At 53.3% G+C, this 24,699-nt stretch overlaps 1 protein-coding gene across 1 annotated transcript in view; it reads left to right on the top strand.

The window, feature by feature from the left end:
- The window catches only part of LOC144948954 (procollagen C-endopeptidase enhancer 2-like), a 36,964-nt gene extending 12,315 nt beyond the window's left edge, over positions 1–24,649 (top strand). Inside the window, exons 2-9 of the mRNA XM_078878712.1 lie at positions 14,416–14,533; positions 15,100–15,358; positions 15,633–15,757; positions 17,173–17,309; positions 17,962–18,239; positions 19,461–19,550; positions 21,096–21,263; positions 22,071–24,649. Coding sequence (XP_078734838.1) covers positions 14,416–14,533; positions 15,100–15,358; positions 15,633–15,757; positions 17,173–17,309; positions 17,962–18,239; positions 19,461–19,550; positions 21,096–21,263; positions 22,071–22,204 — 1,309 coding nt within the window. The 3' untranslated portion in view covers positions 22,205–24,649. The remainder of the gene's footprint in view (positions 1–14,415; positions 14,534–15,099; positions 15,359–15,632; positions 15,758–17,172; positions 17,310–17,961; positions 18,240–19,460; positions 19,551–21,095; positions 21,264–22,070) is intronic.
- The last annotated feature ends 50 nt before the right edge of the window (positions 24,650–24,699 follow it).

Here is a 24,699-nt window from a genome sequence, read left to right as displayed (position 1 = left end):
ACACACAGCCACACACACACACACACAGCCACACACACACACACACAGCCACACACACACACACACACAGCCACACACACACACACAGCCACACACACACACACAGCCACACACACACACACAGCCACACACACACACACACACAGCCACACACACACACACAGCCACACAGCCACACACACACACAGCCACACACACACACAGCCACACACACACACAGCCACACACACACACAGCCACACACACACACAGCCACACACACACACAGCCACACACACAGCCACACACACACACACACAGCCACACACACACACACACAGCCACACACACACACACAGCCACACACACACACACACAGCCACACACACACACACACAGCCACACACACACACACACAGCCACACACACACACACACACAGCCACACACACACACACACACAGCCACACACACACACACACACAGCCACACACACACACACACAGCCACACACACACACACACCCACACACACACACACACAGCCACACACACACACACAGCCACACACACACACACAGCCACACACACACACACAGCCACACACACACACACAGCCACACACACACACACAGCCACACACACACACACACAGCCACACACACACACACACACAGCCACACACACACACACACAGCCACACACACACACACAGCCACACACACACACACAGCCACACACACACACAGCCACACACACACACACACACAGCCACACACACACACACAGCCACACACACACACACAGCCACACACACACACACAGCCACACACACACACACACAGCCACACACACACACACACACACAGCCACACACACACAGCCACACACACACACACACACAGCCACACACACACACACACAGCCACACACACACACACACACAGACACACACACACAGCCACACACACACACACAGCCACACACACACACACAGCCACACACACACACACACAGCCACACACACACACACACAGCCACACACACACACACACAGCCACACACACACACACACAGCCACACACACACACACACAGCCACACACACACACACACAGCCACACACACACACACACAGCCACACACACACACACAGCCACACACACACACACAGCCACACACACACACACACAGCCACACACACACACAGCCACACACACACACACACAGCCACACACACACACACACAGCCACACACACACACACACAGCCACACACACACACACAGCCACACACACACACACACACAGCCACACACACACACACACAGCCACACACACACACACACACAGCCACACACACACACAGCCACACACACACACACACAGCCACACACACACACACAGCCACACACACACACACACAGCCACACACACACACAGCCACACACACACACACACACAGCCACACACACACACACACACAGCCACACACACACACACACAGCCACACACACACACACAGCCACACACACACACACAGCCACACACACACACACAGCCACACACACACACACACACAGCCACACACACACACACACACAGCCACACACACACACACACACAGCCACACACACACACACACACAGCCACACACACACACACACAGCCACACACACACACACACACAGCCACACACACACACACACAGCCACACACACACACACAGCCACACACACACACACACAGCCACACACACACACACACACACAGCCACACACACACACACAGCCACACACACACACACAGCCACACACACACACACAGCCACACACACACACACACACAGCCACACACACACACACAGCCACACAGCCACACACACACACAGCCACACACACACACAGCCACACACACACACAGCCACACACACACACAGCCACACACACACACAGCCACACACACACACAGCCACACACACAGCCACACACACACACACAGCCACACACACACACACACAGCCACACACACACACACAGCCACACACACACACACACAGCCACACACACACACACACAGCCACACACACACACACACAGCCACACACACACACACACACAGCCACACACACACACACACACACAGCCACACACACACACACACACAGCCACACACACACACACACAGCCACACACACACACACACAGCCACACACACACACACACAGCCACACACACACACACAGCCACACACACACACACAGCCACACACACACACACAGCCACACACACACACACAGCCACACACACACACACAGCCACACACACACACACACAGCCACACACACACACACACACAGCCACACACACACACACACAGCCACACACACACACACAGCCACACACACACACACAGCCACACACACACACAGCCACACACACACACACACAGCCACACACACACACACAGCCACACACACACACACAGCCACACACACACACACAGCCACACACACACACACAGCCACACACACACACACACAGCCACACACACACACACACACACAGCCACACACACACAGCCACACACACACACACACACAGCCACACACACACACACACAGCCACACACACACACACACACAGACACACACACACAGCCACACACACACACACAGCCACACACACACACACAGCCACACACACACACACACAGCCACACACACACACACACAGCCACACACACACACACACAGCCACACACACACACACACAGCCACACACACACACACACAGCCACACACACACACACACAGCCACACACACACACACACAGCCACACACACACACACAGCCACACACACACACACAGCCACACACACACACACACAGCCACACACACACACAGCCACACACACACACACACAGCCACACACACACACACACAGCCACACACACACACACACAGCCACACACACACACACAGCCACACACACACACACAGCCACACACACACACACACACAGCCACACACACACACACAGCCACACACACACACACACACAGCCACACACACACACACACAGCCACACACACACACACAGCCACACACACACACAGCCACACACACACACACACAGCCACACACACACACACAGCCACACACACACACACACAGCCACACACACACACAGCCACACACACACACACACACAGCCACACACACACACACACAGCCACACACACACACACACAGCCACACACACACACACAGCCACACACACACACACAGCCACACACACACACACACACAGCCACACACACACACACACACAGCCACACACACACACACACACAGCCACACACACACACACACAGCCACACACACACACACACACAGCCACACACACACACACACAGCCACACACACACACACACACAGCCACACACACACACACACAGCCACACACACACACACACAGCCACACACACACACACACACAGCCACACACACACACACAGCCACACACACACACACAGCCACACACACACACACACACAGCCACACACACACACACACAGACACACACAGCCACACACACACACAGCCACACACACACACACACAGCTACACACACACACACACAGCCACACACACACACACACAGCCACACACACACACACAGCCACACACACACACACACAGCCACACACACACACACACAGCCACACACACACACACACAGCCACACACACACACACACAGCCACACACACACACACACAGCCACACACACACACACACAGCCACACACACACACACAGCCACACACACACACACACAGCCACACACACACACACACAGCCACACACACACACACACAGCCACACACACACACACACAGCCACACACACACAGCCACACACACACACACACAGCCACACACACACACACACACAGCCACACACACACACACACACAGCCACACACACACACACACACACACAGCCACACACACACACACACAGCCACACACACACACACACACAGCCACACACACACACACACACAGCCACACACACACACACACACAGCCACACACACACACACACAGCCACACACACACACACACAGCCACACACACACACAGCCACACACACACACACAGCCACACACACACACACACACACACACACAGCCACACACACACACACAGCCACACACACACACACAGCCACACACACACACACACAGCCACACACACACACACACAGCCACACACACACACACACAGCCACACACACACACACAGCCACACACACACACACACAGCCACACACACACCACACACAGCCACACACACACACACACAGCCACACACACACACACAGCCACACACACACACACAGCCACACACACACACACACAGCCACACACACACACAGCCACACACACACACACACAGCCACACACACACACACACAGCCACACACACACACACACAGCCACACACACACACACAGCCACACACACACACACAGCCACACACACACACACACAGCCACACACACACACACAGCCACACACACACACAGCCACACACACACACACAGCCACACACACACACACAGCCACACACACACACACACAGCCACACACACACACACCAGCCACACACACACACACACAGCCACACACACACACACACACAGCCACACACACACACACACAGCCACACACACACACACAGCCACACACACACACACAGCCACACACACACACACACACAGCCACACACACACACACACACAGCCACACACACACACACACAGCCACACACACACACACACAGCACACACACACACACACACAGCCACACACACACACACACAGCCACACACACACACACACACAGCCACACACACACACACACACAGCCACACACACACACACACAGCCACACACACACACACACACAGCCACACACACACACACAGCCACACACACACACACAGCCACACACACACACACACAGCCACACACACACACACACAGACACACACAGCCACACACACACACACACACAGCCACACACACACACACACAGCTACACACACACACACACAGCCACACACACACACACACAGCCACACACACACACACAGCCACACACACACACACACAGCCACACACACACACACACAGCCACACACACACACACACAGCCACACACACACACACACAGCCACACACACACACACACAGCCACACACACACACACACAGCCACACACACACACACACAGCCACACACACACACACACAGCCACACACACACACACACAGCCACACACACACACACACAGCCACACACACACACACACAGCCACACACACACAGCCACACACACACACACACAGCCACACACACACACACACACAGCCACACACACACACACACACAGCCACACACACACACACACAGCCACACACACACACACACAGCCACACACACACACACACAGCCACACACACACACACACACAGCCACACACACACACACACACAGCCACACACACACACACACAGCCACACACACACACACACACAGCCACACACACACACAGCCACACACACACACACAGCCACACACACACACACACACAGCCACACACACACACACACACAGCCACACACACACACACACACAGCCACACACACACACACACACAGCCACACACACACACACACACACAGCCACACACACACACACAGCCACACACACACACACACAGCCACACACACACACACACAGCCACACACACACACACACACAGCCACACACACACACACACAGCCACACACACACACACACAGCCACACACACACACACACAGCCACACACACACACACACAGCCACACACACACACACACAGCCACACACACACACACACAGCCACACACACACACACACAGCCACACACACACACACACACAGCCACACACACACACACACAGCCACACACACACACACACAGCCACACACACACACACACAGCCACACACACACACACACAGCCACACACACACACACAGCCACACACACACACACACAGCCACACACACACACACACACAGCCACACACACACACAGCCACACACACACACAGCCACACACACACACAGCCACACACAGCCACACACACACACAGCCACACACAGCCACACACACACACACACACACACACAGCCACACACACACACACACAGCCACACACACACACACACAGCCACACACACACACACACAGCCACACACACACACACACAGCCACACACACACACACACAGCCACACACACACACACACAGCCACACACACACACACACAGCCACACACACACACACACAGCCACACACACACACACACAGCCACACACACACACACACAGCCACACACACACACACACAGCCACACACACACACACACAGCCACACACACACACACACAGCCACACACACACACACACAGCCACACACACACACACACAGCCACACACACACACACAGCCACACACACACACACAGCCACACACACACACACAGCCACACACACACACACACAGCCACACACACACACACACACACAGCCACACACACACAGCCACACACACACACACACACAGCCACACACACACACACACAGCCACACACACACACACACACAGACACACACACACAGCCACACACACACACACAGCCACACACACACACACAGCCACACACACACACACACAGCCACACACACACACACACAGCCACACACACACACACACAGCCACACACACACACACACAGCCACACACACACACACACAGCCACACACACACACACACAGCCACACACACACACACACAGCCACACACACACACACAGCCACACACACACACACAGCCACACACACACACACACAGCCACACACACACACAGCCACACACACACACACACAGCCACACACACACACACACAGCCACACACACACACACACAGCCACACACACACACACAGCCACACACACACACACACAGCCACACACACACACACACAGCCACACACACACACACAGCCACACACACACACAGCCACACACACACACACACAGCCACACACACACACACAGCCACACACACACACACACAGCCACACACACACACAGCCACACACACACACACACACAGCCACACACACACACACACACAGCCACACACACACACACACAGCCACACACACACACACAGCCACACACACACACACAGCCACACACACACACACACACAGCCACACACACACACACACAGCCACACACACACACACACACAGCCACACACACACACACACACAGCCACACACACACACACACACAGCCACACACACACACACACAGCCACACACACACACACACACAGCCACACACACACACACACACAGCCACACACACACACACACAGCCACACACACACACACACACAGCCACACACACACACACAGCCACACACACACACAGCCACACACACACACACACACAGCCACACACACACACACACAGACACACACAGCCACACACACACACACACACAGCCACACACACACACACACAGCTACACACACACACACACAGCCACACACACACACACACAGCCACACACACACACACAGCCACACACACACACACACAGCCACACACACACACACACAGCCACACACACACACACACAGCCACACACACACACACACAGCCACACACACACACACACAGCCACACACACACACACACAGCCACACACACACACACACAGCCACACACACACACACACAGCCACACACACACACACACAGCCACACACACACACACACAGCCACACACACACACACACAGCCACACACACACAGCCACACACACACACACACAGCCACACACACACACACACACAGCCACACACACACACACACACAGCCACACACACACACACACACACACAGCCACACACACACACACACAGCCACACACACACACACACACAGCCACACACACACACACACACAGCCACACACACACACACACACAGCCACACACACACACACACAGCCACACACACACACACACACAGCCACACACACACACAGCCACACACACACACACAGCCACACACACACACACACACACACACACAGACACACACACACAGCCACACACACACACACAGCCACACACACACACACAGCCACACACACACACACACAGCCACACACACACACACACAGCCACACACACACACACACAGCCACACACACACACACACAGCCACACACACACACACACAGCCACACACACACACACACAGCCACACACACACACACACAGCCACACACACACACACAGCCACACACACACACACAGCCACACACACACACACACAGCCACACACACACACAGCCACACACACACACACACAGCCACACACACACACACACAGCCACACACACACACACACAGCCACACACACACACACAGCCACACACACACACACACACAGCCACACACACACACACACAGCCACACACACACACACAGCCACACACACACACAGCCACACACACACACACACACAGCCACACACACACACACAGCCACACACACACACACACAGCCACACACACACACAGCCACACACACACACACACACAGCCACACACACACACACACACAGCCACACACACACACACACAGCCACACACACACACACAGCCACACACACACACACAGCCACACACACACACACACACAGCCACACACACACACACACACAGCCACACACACACACACACACAGCCACACACACACACACACACAGCCACACACACACACACACACAGCCACACACACACACACACAGCCACACACACACACACACACAGCCACACACACACACACACACAGCCACACACACACACACACAGCCACACACACACACACACACAGCCACACACACACACACAGCCACACACACACACACAGCCACACACACACACACACACAGCCACACACACACACACACAGACACACACAGCCACACACACACACACACACAGCCACACACACACACACACAGCTACACACACACACACACAGCCACACACACACACACACAGCCACACACACACACACAGCCACACACACACACACACAGCCACACACACACACACACAGCCACACACACACACACACAGCCACACACACACACACACAGCCACACACACACACACACAGCCACACACACACACACACAGCCACACACACACACACACAGCCACACACACACACACACAGCCACACACACACACACACAGCCACACACACACACACACAGCCACACACACACACACACAGCCACACACACACAGCCACACACACACACACACAGCCACACACACACACACACACAGCCACACACACACACACACACAGCCACACACACACACACACACAGCCACACACACACACACACAGCACACACACACACACACACAGCCACACACACACACACACACAGCCACACACACACACACACACAGCCACACACACACACACACAGCCACACACACACACACACACAGCCACACACACACACAGCCACACACACACACACAGCCACACACACACACACACACAGCCACACACACACACACACACAGCCACACACACACACACACACAGCCACACACACACACACACACAGCCACACACACACACACACAGCCACACACACACACACAGCCACACACACACACACACAGCCACACACACACACACACAGCCACACACACACACACACACAGCCACACACACACACACACAGCCACACACACACACACACAGCCACACACACACACACACAGCCACACACACACACACACAGCCACACACACACACACACAGCCACACACACACACACACAGCCACACACACACACACACAGCCACACACACACACACACACAGCCACACACACACACACACAGCCACACACACACACACACAGCCACACACACACACACACAGCCACACACACACACACACAGCCACACACACACACACAGCCACACACACACACACACACACAGCCACACACACACACACACACAGCCACACACACACACAGCCACACACACACACAGCCACACACACACACAGCCACACACAGCCACACACACACACAGCCACACACAGCCACACACACACACACACACAGCCACACACACACACACACAGCCACACACACACACACACAGCCACACACACACACACACAGCCACACACACACACACACAGCCACACACACACACACACAGCCACACACACACACACACAGCCACACACACACACACACAGCCACACACACACACACACAGCCACACACACACACACACAGCCACACACACACACACACAGCCACACACACACACACACAGCCACACACACACACACACAGCCACACACACACACACACAGCCACACACACACACACACAGCCACACACACACACACACAGCCACACACACACACACACAGCCACACACACACACACACACAGCCACACACACACACACACACAGCCACACACACACACACACAGCCACACACACACACACACAGCCACACACACACACACACACAGCCACACACACACACACACAGCCACACACACACACACACAGCCACACACACACACACACAGCCACACACACACACACACAGCCACACACACACACACACAGCCACACACACACAGCCACACACACACACACACAGCCACACACACACACACAGCCACACACACACACACACAGCCACACACACACACAGCCACACACACACACAGCCACACACACACACACAGCCACACACACACACACAGCCACACACACACACACAGCCACACACACACACACAGCCACACACACACACACAGCCACACACACACACACAGCCACACACAGCCACACACACACACACACACAGCCACACACACACACAGCCACACACACACACAGCCACACACACACACACACACAGCCACACACACACACACACACAGCCACACACACACACACACAGCCACACACACACACACACAGCCACACACACACACACACAGCCACACACACACACACACAGCCACACACACACACACACAGCCACACACACACACACAGCCACACACACACACACACAGCCACACACACACACACACAGCCACACACACACACACAGCCACACACACACACACACAGCCACACACACACACACACAGCCACACACACACACACAGCCACACAGCCACACACACACACACAGCCACACACACACACAGCCACACACACACACAGCCACACACACACACAGCCACACACACACACAGCCACACACACACACACACAGCTACACACACACACACACAGCCACACACAGCGCACACACACACACACAGACATACAGCTACACACACACAGCCAATACCAATACCCCCGCCATTCGCCACTAAGTGACGGAGACGTCACCACGGCGCCTGTGCCAGGCCAGGTGCACTTTGAGGCCACGTGAAGTGTCGAAGGCTCGCACAGCCACACACACACGCATACAGCCACACGCATACAGCTACACACACACACAGCCACACACAGCCACAGCCACACACACGCATACAGCCACAGCCACACACACGCATACAGCTACACACACACAGCCACAAAAGACAATGACCCCCCCGTATAGCCTTAACAGACTGTAGGGGCAAGTGCTGTTAGCGAGCACCTATGAAGGCCGGAACGGTACACGAGGGGGTGGGTGGCCAACACCACTCCCGACCGCCTTTGTCTCCCCAGTGGCGATGTTTACACATCGAACCAGGTACTCATTTGAGGCTGAGTCGACCTAGGGGAGGCCCAGGACCGGTTCAGATAATCGTCACCGGTGTTGGCCGTGAGCTACGAACCCGGGTCGCCGGGTTCGTAGCGTAGCGCGCTAACTGCTACACCACCGCTCACACATACAGACACACATACAAACACACATACAACCACACACATACGACCACACACACAGCAACACACACACATTCACGAACCCGTGCACACGTGACCCTGACCCAGCTGCATGCCCCCATGGAAGCCAGCACCCCCTCCCCCCCCGACGTGCGAGACGCTGGGCTCAGATTCCTTTGCCTGATCACCACTCACTCCTCACCACTCCCTCCTCCTCCTCCACTCCGCCGCTTGTCTTGGGAATTGTGTCTGGGCATCACTTGTTATTATTCTCGGAAATCCCCCCCCCCCAATATATTGCTATAAAACAGATTTCTGTTGATATGATTGTGGTTATGGTTGTACTTTATTAATCCCTAATCTCCGCCATTACATACAATGAAACAAAAAAAGGTAAAAAAGATCAAACAGAGCAATGTAATACAATACACTATTAGACATTATTGTAAAAATAATTTTAAAGTGCATCTCATATGTTAGTGATTTTTTTAAATATTTTAGGCAGGAAATTCGTTTTCAAATTTAGAAAAAAAAATTCTGGGGGGGGGACCCCCACACCCCCTGGAAGATTTGGTCCCCCCGATTGTTGACTCCATGGCTACGGCCTTGGTAGACAGCCTACACACAATAGTCAGTAGTGTCTACTACACACCCTACACACAATAGAGTCAGTAGTGTCTACTACACACCCTACACACAATAGAGTCAGTAGTGTCTACTACACACCCTACACACAATAGAGTCAGTAGTATCTACTACACACCCTACACACAATAGAGTCAGTGTGTCTACTACACACCCTACACACAATAGTCAGTAGTGTCTACTACACACCCTACACACAATAGAGTCAGTAGTGTCTACTACACACCCTACACACAATAGAGTCAGTAGTGTCTACTACACACCCTACACACAATAGAGTCAGTGTGTCTACTACACACCCTACACACAATAGAGTCAGTGTGTCTACTACACACCCTACACACAATAGAGTCAGTAGTGTCTACTACACACCCTACACACAATAGAGTCAGTAGTGTCTACTACACACCCTACACACAATAGAGTCAGTGTGTCTACTACACACCCTACACACAATAGAGTCAGTAGTGTCTACTACACACCCTACACACAATAGAGTCAGTGTGTCTACTACACACCCTACACACAATAGAGTCAGTAGTGTCTACTACACACCCTACACACAATAGAGTCAGTGTGTCTACTACACACCCTACACACAATAGTCAGTAGTATCTACTACACACCCTACACACAATAGAGTCAGTAGTGTCTACTACACACCCTACACACAATAGAGTCAGTGTGTCTACTACACACCCTACACACAATAGAGTCAGTAGTGTCTACTACACACCCTACACACAATAGTCAGTAGTATCTACTACACACCCTACACACAATAGAGTCAGTGTGTCTACTACACATCCTACACACAATAGAGTCAGTGTGTCTACTACACACCCTACACACAATAGAGTCAGTGTGTCTACTACACACCCTACACACAATAGAGTCAGTGTGTCTACTACACACCCTACACACAATAGAGTCAGTGTGTCTACTACACACCCTACACACAATAGAGTCAGTAGTGTCTACTACACACCCTACACACAATAGTCAGTAGTATCTACTACACACCCTACACACAATAGAGTCAGTGTGTCTACTACACACCCTACACACAATAGAGTCAGTGTGTCTACTACACACCCTACACACAATAGAGTCAGTGTGTCTACTACACATCCTACACACAATAGTCAGTAGTGTCTACTACACACCCTACACACAATAGAGTCAGTGTGTCTACTACACACCCTACACACAATAGAGTCAGTAGTGTCTACTACACACCCTACACACAATAGAGTCAGTGTGTCTACTACACACCCTACACACAATAGAGTCAGTGTGTCTACTACACACCCTACACACAATAGAGTCAGTGTGTCTACTACACACCCTACACACAATAGAGTCAGTGTGTCTACTACACACCCTACACACAATAGAGTCAGTGTGTCTACTACACACCCTACACACAATAGAGTCAGTGTGTCTACTACACACCCTACACACAATAGAGTCAGTGTGTCTACTACACACCCTACACACAATAGAGTCAGTGTGTCTACTACACACCCTACACACAATAGAGTCAGTGTGTCTACTACACACCCGACAGCCATAGCCCACACGCCGCGGTTATTCTAGTATCTCAAAAACGTGGCACTTGAGCCGTCTGGGCCCCCTAAGGTCCGTCGCCGCAGTCGGCAACGCCGGGCGCCTGCTTTGTGTGTCACCTGCGAGCAGGCCCGAGGTTCCGGTGTTCGGCTGTGGAGGGGAGCTGAGTGGTGAGAGCGGCTACCTGGGCAGCGAGGGCTACCCGGGCCTCTACCCGCCTAACCGCGACTGCCTGTGGAGGATCACGGTGAGCGTGTCCCGGGCGCTGCACGGTGCCCGTGGCCTTGTGGGTCTTGGCAGTTCTACATTGGTGAAGGAGACGTGCTCATTGACCCGTGTGAGCGAATGTCTGTTGAGGTTCTTTCGCACCGTCCGTAGCCAACCGTGCTCATCGGAGGTACGGGGGGGGGGGGTGAGGGACAACAAACTAAACGTAAAAAAGCAGTTCTAAATAAACGAGTTTTCAATGCAGATTTTAAAGTTGCATTGCTCCAGCGGCTTCCTAATGTCGGGAGGAAGAGCGTTCCAGACGGCCGCAGAAACGCATCTGAAAACGTGCGATGAGGTGACCGTCTTTGTAAGCAGTAACCGTCCAGTTCTAAAGAAATTAGTTTGTCAATCAAGATGATGAATTAAAAGTTGCATAGCTCCAGCGGCTTCCGAATGTCAAAAGGAACAGCGTTCCAGACGGCTGCAGGAGCGCATCTGAAAGCGCCGCGCGTGACCGTCGAGTTCCTTAAGAAACGAGTATTTTTATTATTATTATTGAAAAAGTGATTCCACACCTCGTGGTCGTGTCCCTGGCCAAGGCAGGTGCCTCCCGGCCACCGCGTGCTGCTCTCCCTGCAGCACCTGGACCTGGAGAAGGCGCCGCTGTGCCGCTACGACGCCCTCACGCTGCACGACGGCGCCACGCCGGCGGCGCCGCGTCTGGCGCGCTACTGCGGCACGGCGCCGCCCGGCAGCGTGCACTCCACGGGGCCCGCGCTGCTGCTGCGCATGAGCACCGACGGCGAGAACGCCGGCACCGGCTTCCTCGCCAGCTTCACGGCCGAGAGGCCCGCGCAGCCCGGCAAGTCGCGCCGTGCGTATTTCACGCGCTAATAACCAGGGCGGCCTGCCGGATTCGAACCGCAAACCTCCGCAACGGGGGGGGGGCGGAGCGAGCGCGCGCTACGGCTGGGCCGCGTCACCACCCCCGTTGCCTGGCCACCCCCCGCGACACGGCGAGTCAGAAGCCATCGCAGGGAACGTGGGGACCGCTGGTCTCCAGCCCCACCCCCACCACGTGTGACCCCCGCTGGATGCCACTGAGTGTCCCCTCCCGTGCGTGTGCGCCCCTGCAGGCGGGAGCGTGTGCGGCGGGCGCCTGCGGGGACCCAGCGGGAGCTTCTACTCCCCGAACTGGCCGCACTCGGACTACCCCACGGGCATCACCTGCTCCTGGCACATCTCGGGCCCGCCCGGCAAGGTGCGCGGGGGCCCTCCCTAGGCACAGACTCCCGGTGACCTCTCCTGCCGTTGACCCACCACCCGGCACGGCCGATTAAGTGAGGTTTGTCACGTGGACTGAAAACGTGACAAATTGGCGATTAATTCGCCACCGTCGGTGCGATGGCGAGTCAGCCCACGACGTTTCGCTGACGTCTGCAACCAACTTCATCAGGCGATTTGCCAGAATTGCGAAGAAGTCTTCCCGCTTCCCGTCATGAATAGCAAGATGATGTCGTCACTATGAGCCGACCGGGTGTGCAGATCAGAGGGTGGGGTTTATTGTAATTGTATCCATCAAAATTGATGAAATTCACCTAGAAATATGCGGTCCATATTTCCAGATGGGTTCATCACCGAGAGCCTATCAGGTTGCGAAGATCAGAGGGTGGGGGCGGGGGGTTTGTAATCACAACGCATTTGTATTTACGCGTTCTCACCCAAAAAACCTTTATCACGAATAATATTGATCGCGAAAGGCTGCGTGTTAAATTCACCTCTCCCGCCAGTGGTGACAGCGAGAAGTGAGACTTTGTCTGTGGACCGGTGGTGCCAAGCCTCCTGACGCTAAGTAAAGTCAACTTCTTTCGCTCCGGGCCCCACACCAGAATCCTCGTGCGGCCCCAGAGCGTCGAGACGCACGCGGCGTGGGCCACGTGGCTGCTTCGTGTGCCGCGTCGCGTTGAATTTAGAAATCTGCGGCAGTGCCCCCTCTACCCCCCATGGTAGGGTGCCTTCGTTCGTTCCCTCATGTTGATGAGGGTGCGTTACGCCTGGCCTGTTACACGTCACGTGATACTCCACCCTCCCTGCTGCTGCTGTATATTTGGAGTTTGCGGTGTCTCTCTCTCTCTCCGTGGTCGCGTGGATTGTTGCTCCGGGTCCTCAGGTTGTTTTCCCCTCGACATTTAGAATCAACACGCCACGCGTTTAGAGTATTTGGCTGCTATAAATTTCCACGCGACGACGATGAGCTATCAATTGTGATAGCCAGATCGCTTCCGAAACAGAGCTATAGAGCTCAGTGGGGCCTTATCGAGTACTATTTTCAAAAATAGTTTCGTTTTAGTTTGATATCCCCACTCGCTTCTGGGTTCTCGAAAGATTACAAAAATCCGCTTGCACACACACACAAAAATAAATCTGAGTCCCGGGCAGAGTAGCCGGTGTTGTGGCCGAAACGTCGTGAGAATTATTTTATTATGTTTTATTTGTATTATTATTATTTCCATTCTACGTGACTTTACCGAAAGAACCAAGAAGGTGTTGTTTCTGTTGAGGAAACCCGCTTTAAGTAAGAGCCTCTTAGCTCACGAGGTAATTGAAAATAAACTGAACAAGTCTGGGTTGACCCCCACCCCCGCCTCCCCCTCGCCCCCCCCCTCCCCCCTGCAGGTGGTGTCGCTGCGCTTCGTCAAGTTCGACGTGGAGCGCGACGCCGCGTGCCGCAGGGACCACGTGTCGGTGTTCGACGGCCGCGAGCTGGATGAGGGCCGACGCCTGGGCCGGCTGTGCGGTGACGAACCGCCCGAGTGAGTCTCCCTCCTCCCCCCCACCCTGCGGGTAACCAACTCTGGACTGAAGCTACTTTTCGGAGGATTTAAATATTAAAATGTTTTTATATTATTAAAATATCGTAATTGTTAAGAAAAACAAAAGTCACCCGGATTGCTTTCAAATAGTCGCGGGGAGATCGACGCCAATTCCCGGAGAGACTCGCAGCCAAACCGGGAAGGCTGGCAACCCTCTAGAGGGACTCCTCCACTTAAGAACGAGTTAGGTTCCAGAGGTCTGTTCGTAAGTCGATTTGTTCGTGAGACCTGCTTGACTCCTGTCGATTCCAAACGTGTTGTGCGGCATTTACACTAAGCGCGCGTAATGGCTTTAAAAGTTGTATAATCTCTCCTGTAGATGTAGATGCCACCGGTTATTCACGTTCTGCAGATGTAGATGCCACCACCGCCCCATCTATTGCACGGCGGTCGTACTTACGACTTGGTCCAGACAGGCAACTGGACATACGGACCAGGTTTGTCCGTATCTCTGAAAGTTCGTAAGTCGAATGTCCATAAGTAGAGGAGTCCCTGTAATGTGACACGGCATCATTAAGTGATTTCATACCTTTGAATTTTCCCCAACGCAGTGGCGGTGTTTTTTTTGAGAGGCTCTTCTCCTGCCGCGCAGGCCGCTGATGTCGTCGGGCAGCGAGCTCTTCGTGCAGTTCGTGTCGGACCACGGCACCACGGCCGACGGCTTCGAGGCCTTCTACTCCTTCCGGGCCCGAGCCTCAAACTCGACCGGCAAAACCACGACCGCCAGAACCACGACAGCCAAAACGACGACCGCCAAAACCACCACGTCTAGAACTACCGCCACCGCCAGGATTACAACTGCCGCCAGCAGTCCGCCTACAACAACCTCCACCGTGACCGCCCCAACAGCAACAACGAGAAGGAACAGAGGTAGGAGGGGAGCACCAACTCGCACGTGGCCGCAGATGTGCCGTGCGTTTCCGCAGGAGTGGCTCAAGGGAGTCTCGAGAGCGTTTGCCCAGGAGGGTTCCGCATCGGCACGTTTGGCCAACTCCGTGGGGAGGCATGTGGCAGAAATCCGGAGAACCCCGGAGACAACGCACACACATCGGAGGGGGTTGACACTCAGCACTTCCACGCAGCCCCACGCCTGCGAACAAAGCCCATCCAAGCACCGACCAGGCTCGCTTCCTGCTGAGCTTCAGAGTATGCGATGACATTAGGCACATTGAGGGCGATACGTTCCGTCGATATGATCGGCCCAGAATGGCGAGATCGATCATTAGGTGAGGGCACGTCAGGTCTTGGCAGCTTGCAGGCAGTACATGCGTCACATAGGCACTCTTATGGGTGCAGATTAACCTCCGATTAGCACGGTCGGCTATGTACGGTGCAATAGAAGTTCAACGTGAATACGGACATATAAGGAGGAACAGTTAATGGCCATACCGAGCATGCACCTGTGGTTTGTGTGACTGAAACGTCTGTGGATAATTGGATCACTACCTACAAGACCATCACTCAAAACTGCTCTGGAGGAGTCGTACAACCCTAGCTGCCACTGCTATCCAGTGGTCTGAAATAAAATCTATAGCTATAGATGACCAATGCGAGAAATTATCATGTATTTTGATTATAGTGTGCTGCTGCTACTACTATTGTTACGCCTGCTGTTTTGGATTGACTCGTGCAGCTAGCAAAAGATGCTAGGTTTAGTAATATACGTTATGTATGTCGCTATTGTAAACTTTCAATCACATTTCGTATGATCACTGTTACATTGTGTTTATAGTATTATTTTAGTAATTTCTAGAAAGGTTTAGTTTAGCCCGATTTTTTTATGTAGTATAGAGTTAGACTTAAAAACAAATTATCCATATTGTATTGATTGTTATTGTGATCTAACATCAAAATGGGATTTTTTTGCACATTTTTGTACGCAGCATAAACAAATGGTGCTTTTTCTTGAAGATGTTATTGTTTTTGTAGGGAATGTTTCAATTCGCATACAGTAAATGTTAAATGTATCGTGTAATTGTATTGTTTGTTGTGGTTGCACCCGAATCAAGAGCCGAATGGCTCACAGCGTTATTCCAAATAAATGAAACTGAAACTGTGTGTATGTGTGGTTATATTTCCCCCAATTTTCAGTTTCTTCAGTAAATCCGCGTTCTTCCCCCTGCCGGAAAAAGTGTTTGCGCCGTGGAACGCTTGAGAGCAACTTCTGCGCTAACGATTTCGGTAAAGTATTTTCATTATTACCTTCGTTGACTGCAGTATTCACTCCGTGCAGTATTCACTTTGTGTCGTATTCACTCTGGGAATTGGCATCGATCTTTATAACCCTGTGGCCATGATACCTCAACATTAAAACTAAAACGATTTCACCATTAAATTTCGATTTAAAGCTTTCGTGACTGCAGGGATTCATCTTCTTGGTTCTTTTGGTAAAGTCACGTAGAAGGGAAATAATAAAATAATAATTATATAAAACATAATAAAATAATTCTCACGACGTTTCGGCCACAACGCTGTCTCCCCGACAGACCTGAGGACGGCTGCTTGCATTGTGGCCAAAACGTCGTGAGAATTATTTTATTATGTTTAATTTTTATTATTTTTAATTTTTATTATTTTATTATTTCCCTTCTACGTGACTTTACCGAAAGAACCAAGAAGATTTCACCATTTTTAAACTAAACTATTTTTCCTTTACCAGGTGAGGCCCACTGAGCTATATAGTTCAGCAGCAACCGGACCACAAATGATAGCTCAACCAAGTGGCTTATCATCATGTGGAAATGTAAAGCAGCCAGTTACTCTAAATGCGTGATGTTGATTCTAAATGTGGAGGGAAAAACCAAAGGACCCAGAGAAAAATCCACGCGACCACGGGGAGAGAGAGACACGCAAACTTCAAATATACAGCAGCAGGCGTCAGGGTCGGGATCGAACCCACAACCCCCTGCATACCAGGCGAGGTAGTTTACATCTCATAGCCACCGCGGCGCCCCTCACACGCCCCCAGTCACCCCTTACCCCACGCAAACGTCCGGCAACTTTCCCGCAGACGCACAGAGTGCCCCCCGGGGCAATGCGAATTTCAAAGCTGGCAGGGCAAATTGACCGGTGGGGACGTGGCCAGACATCAGCAGCTCGCAGGAAGGGCCCCAAGCTGGAGGAAGACCGCGGTGGTTCAAATTCATTTATTGGGTATAGCCCTGTGAGCCATTCGGCTCTTGAATCGGGTGCAACCGCAACAAACAAAAAACATGAACAAAAAACATCTTAAAGTGAATATGTGACTAAGTGCAAACAGAAAATCCAAGAAAAGACAGCAAAATATTGCAGAAAAAAATCACCGTACACCAACGCTGTGTGCAAAAATCCCAGTGGGATGCAAGTCAAACAACAACAACAACCACAAGACAACTTAGATTAAGGCCGTCAGTCTAACTCTGTACTACAACAAACAAACATGGCTAATATTCTTAGGTTCTTTCGGTAAAGTGACGTAGGTAAAAAATATTAAAATTAATAAAAGTAAAATAAAAATAAAATAATAATATAATATACTAAAAGAAACCAATACACTTTTCGAAATCACCAAAAAAAAGCCATGAAAGCAATGAAACAGTGATCATAGGAACTGTGACGGAATTTTCACAATAAATGGCATAAACAACATGTACCACCAAACTCTGCAGCCATAGCTGGCTGCATGAGTCACTCCACAAGAGCAGCGGTGGTGGAGTGACAGCGTGCGTGCGTGCGTGCTCGCTGCAGTGCTCGTGGGCAGGGTGGTGCACCTGCGGCGCTACGCCAAGGGCTCCGTGCTCGCCGTCGACGTGCTCCGGGCGCTGCGCTCCGGGCGGCTGCAACTGGCGCGTTCCGCGGAGCGCACCACGGCCAAGCTGCGCGTCGCCTGCCGCACGTGCCCGCTCGTGCGGCAGGGTAGGTGGCCCGCCCCCCCTCTACTCACGCCCACGCGCTCCCACCCACCCACACCCCGGTAACCGCAAGCACGTTACGATAATTCCGTCGTCCGCTGGATGGGACGTCGTTTCATCTTCTTGGTTCTTTCAGTAAAGTCACGTGACTTTTTACTGAAAGAACCAAGAAGATGAATCCCTGCAGTCACGAAAGCTTTAAATCGGGACGTCGTTTGTGAGTGAATAGCCATCCCTCATCGTGACTGCCCCTACGAGCATTAGCCGGGATGCGTGAATAGCTTCTGACCGCCATTGCGGTGCAGGAGAGGCACCGGCCCGCATTAATTGCATTGCACGAGAACATTGAATAACGTAACGAATAATAATGATGATGATGCTGATACCATTATTTACCCATGTATATATGAAACCCTCACCGAGCCTCGAGATTCTATCCAAGAGGAGCCTGCACTGTAATGTTTGGCCGGTGCCATCAATGAGTGTTTGGCTTGGAGAAATATGGGGAGCGCCTGGCAAATAAACCGACATCCGCGACGCTCGGCACTGCCAGATCTTGTCGACGCCACGCAGCTCCGCTGCTACAACACCTGGCAAGCCCTGCTGGTCGCCCATCTCAAGCACGAGCCGGCGTCGACCACGCTTAGCCCCCGTGATCTGAGAGGGTGCCTGGGCGCGGGCAGGGCGACCCAGCTCGCGGGCGATCTGCGTCCGACTCCGAAAGGGGCACGGCCACGACCCCCCCGAAACGCAGCGCCGTCACTCAGCCGCTGCCACCGCCGCTGTGCCCCCCCCCCCCCCGCTCCCCCAGGGATGAGCTACGTCTTCATGGGCACGGTGGGGCCGGACCGCGTCGGCACCCTCTCCCCGCACGGCCTCGCGCTGCCCTACTCCGCCAAGCTGCAGCGCACGCTCGCGCACCTCCACGCCAGGAGGAAATGCTGAGGGCGTCGGCCTGCGAGGGTCGAGGCCTCACCGCACCTGCCCCCGCGCCCCTTGACCCCCCCCCCCCCCCTTGTGGCGGCGGGAGGATCGCGTCGCTGTGACGGGGGGACGTCCGGCCGACGTTGGGGAAATCTCAAGCCGCTGCCGGTTCAAGCAGCATCCCCCCCGCCCCACCTCACAGCGTGCACTTGCTTGTGCGCGGCCCACAATTCATTGCAGCGGCAGATCCAAGGTGATGGGGGGCAGCTGCCGCCCCCCCCCCGCCCATATCTCCTCCCTTTCCCCCCCACCTCTTGATACTCCGAAACTTGATGTTGCGTTCAATCAACCAATCTGTTTATTTAACGTGGCAATATCGCCCCTCAATGAAGTAGGTATCAGAGTGGACATCACATCGGAACGGGAACGGTAACAGGGGGCACGAAGCAGCAACTGGAATGATAAAAGAGACCCATCACGCGATCGGCAGCTAAGGCCACCGGTAAATTGCAACCGCGCGCAACGAATAACATATGAAAGTTAAGTGGTAAATAAATTAATTAAAATCAAAGAGACAGTTTTTATTTTTTACTTTTAGACGTTATGGGAAGGCGGGTCTGAGTCGGTGCGCCTCGCACAGACCACGGAGTGGAGAGACACTCGGAGCGTTTCGGATGTCCGGTGGCAAGCAGCATGAGGGAGTTAGGCCTCCGCTCGAGAAGGCCTTCGTGACCCCAGCCTTTGAATCAGACCGACCACCCGAAATTAAGTTCTCACAGATGTTACCAATTGCCTTTAGAAACTAACCCCCTTTTCCTGATGACGACCGCTTGTGTTGCCATCGAAACGTCGTAGTTTTTTGTTATTTTTTTTGAACCTATCTACGTGACTTTACCGAAATACCCAAAGAATATGAATTCCTGCAGTCGCGAAAGCTTTAAGTCAACATTCTTAGAAAAATAGAACTCTTCATTGTCCGGGAAAACCTCACTGGGGTCTCACTGCTTTAATCAGGAAGGGACCATTTCGAGATGGTTGACTAATTTCTGTTAGCGGAGCGTTCAGCGTGTGAGAGAGGAAACCCGAGTGCCTGCAGTAAACCCCAACGAGGAGCGATGATCTTCTTGGTTCTTTCGGTAAAGTCACGTAGAAGGGAAATAATAAAATAATAAAAATAAAACATCATAAAATAATTCTCACGACGTTTCGGCCACAACGCAAGCAGCCAGAACTCATTCAGACGCTGTCTTTCCGACAGACCTGTTCTTCACCTGAGGACGGCTGCTTGCGTTGTGGCCGAAACGTCGTGAGAATTATTTTATTATGTTTTATTTTTATTATTTTATTATTTCCCTTCAACGTGACTTTACCGAAAGAACCAAGAAGATGAATCCCTGCAGTCACGAAATCTTTAAATCGAAATAGAGGAGCGATGACTCTCAACAGCCCGGCCAACACGGACGCCGCAGAGCCCCACTTCCCGTGCTGCCATGTCCTGGGCTAGCCGGCGTGGAGCGGCGCATGCCGGGGTCTCGCTGGAGCCCTGGCTGAGGGCCGCGGCTGCAGCAGGAGAGAGAGTTGCGCTTAAAATGCACGGTGGGGGGTGGGGAGGGGGACACCATTCCCAGGTCGCAACCGGGTACCCGTACCCTACCCGATACCCGGCTACCCGTACCCAGCCGGGTACGGGTAGCCGTTTGCGACCCTGGTGCGGCCGGGTACGGGTAGGCCGTGAGTCACTGGTGAGTAACCGTTTGTCACTCATTTTCCAACGTCTTGTCTCTTCTCACAATTCAAGTTCCTAGAATCAACCCACCCGCGCCTGCAACATGGCTTCATCCCAGAGGTCGCAATCGGGTACCCGTACCCTACCCGATACCCAGCCGGGTACGGGTACCCGTTTGCGACCCTGGTGCGGCCGGGTACGGGTACGGGTAAGGAATCAAAACCCATTTGCGACCTCTGGTTCCCTCCCACGCGACCGGAGGGGCGCGTTCGAGCCGATTCCGACCACGGGGGAAAGCGCGTTGAGGCTTCGCAGGTATCCGTGGCTGGGGGCCGATAACCATGGACGCTCGTGGGGAGACAAAGGCGGCCGGGCGTCGTACTGGCCACCCGCCCCCCTCGTGCGCCGTACCGGCCTTCGTCGGGGCTCGCTCACAGCACTTGTCTTTGTGTAATACAACAGTGGCATTCTTAGAGCCAGCCTGCAAAGTGGGAATTATTCTGCCAGTAGGGGCCAATGTTGCGCTCGGTAATCCAACTCGGTAATTTGTCGCTCGTTTTTTTTCTTCTTCTACAAATTTGCACAGTGTAATAGGATACCATTGGCGGTTTTACGAGACGTGGTATAGACAATGTTGTTGTTATTATACTCACGTAAATCACCACGCTAGCTTGGAAGCGATTAAACGAGTGGGGAAGGTGAGAGTCTGTGCAGCACAATGCCACGTTGGGTATTTTCACGGAGCGTTGCACTCCGCTGTCGACACGGCAGAGGAGCGCCGAGTGCCTCG

Source organism: Lampetra fluviatilis, chromosome 51, assembly GCF_964198595.1.
Source record: "Lampetra fluviatilis chromosome 51, kcLamFluv1.1, whole genome shotgun sequence".
Lineage (NCBI taxonomy): Eukaryota > Metazoa > Chordata > Hyperoartia > Petromyzontiformes > Petromyzontidae > Lampetra > Lampetra fluviatilis.
This window is presented reverse-complemented; position numbering and strand designations above follow the sequence as displayed.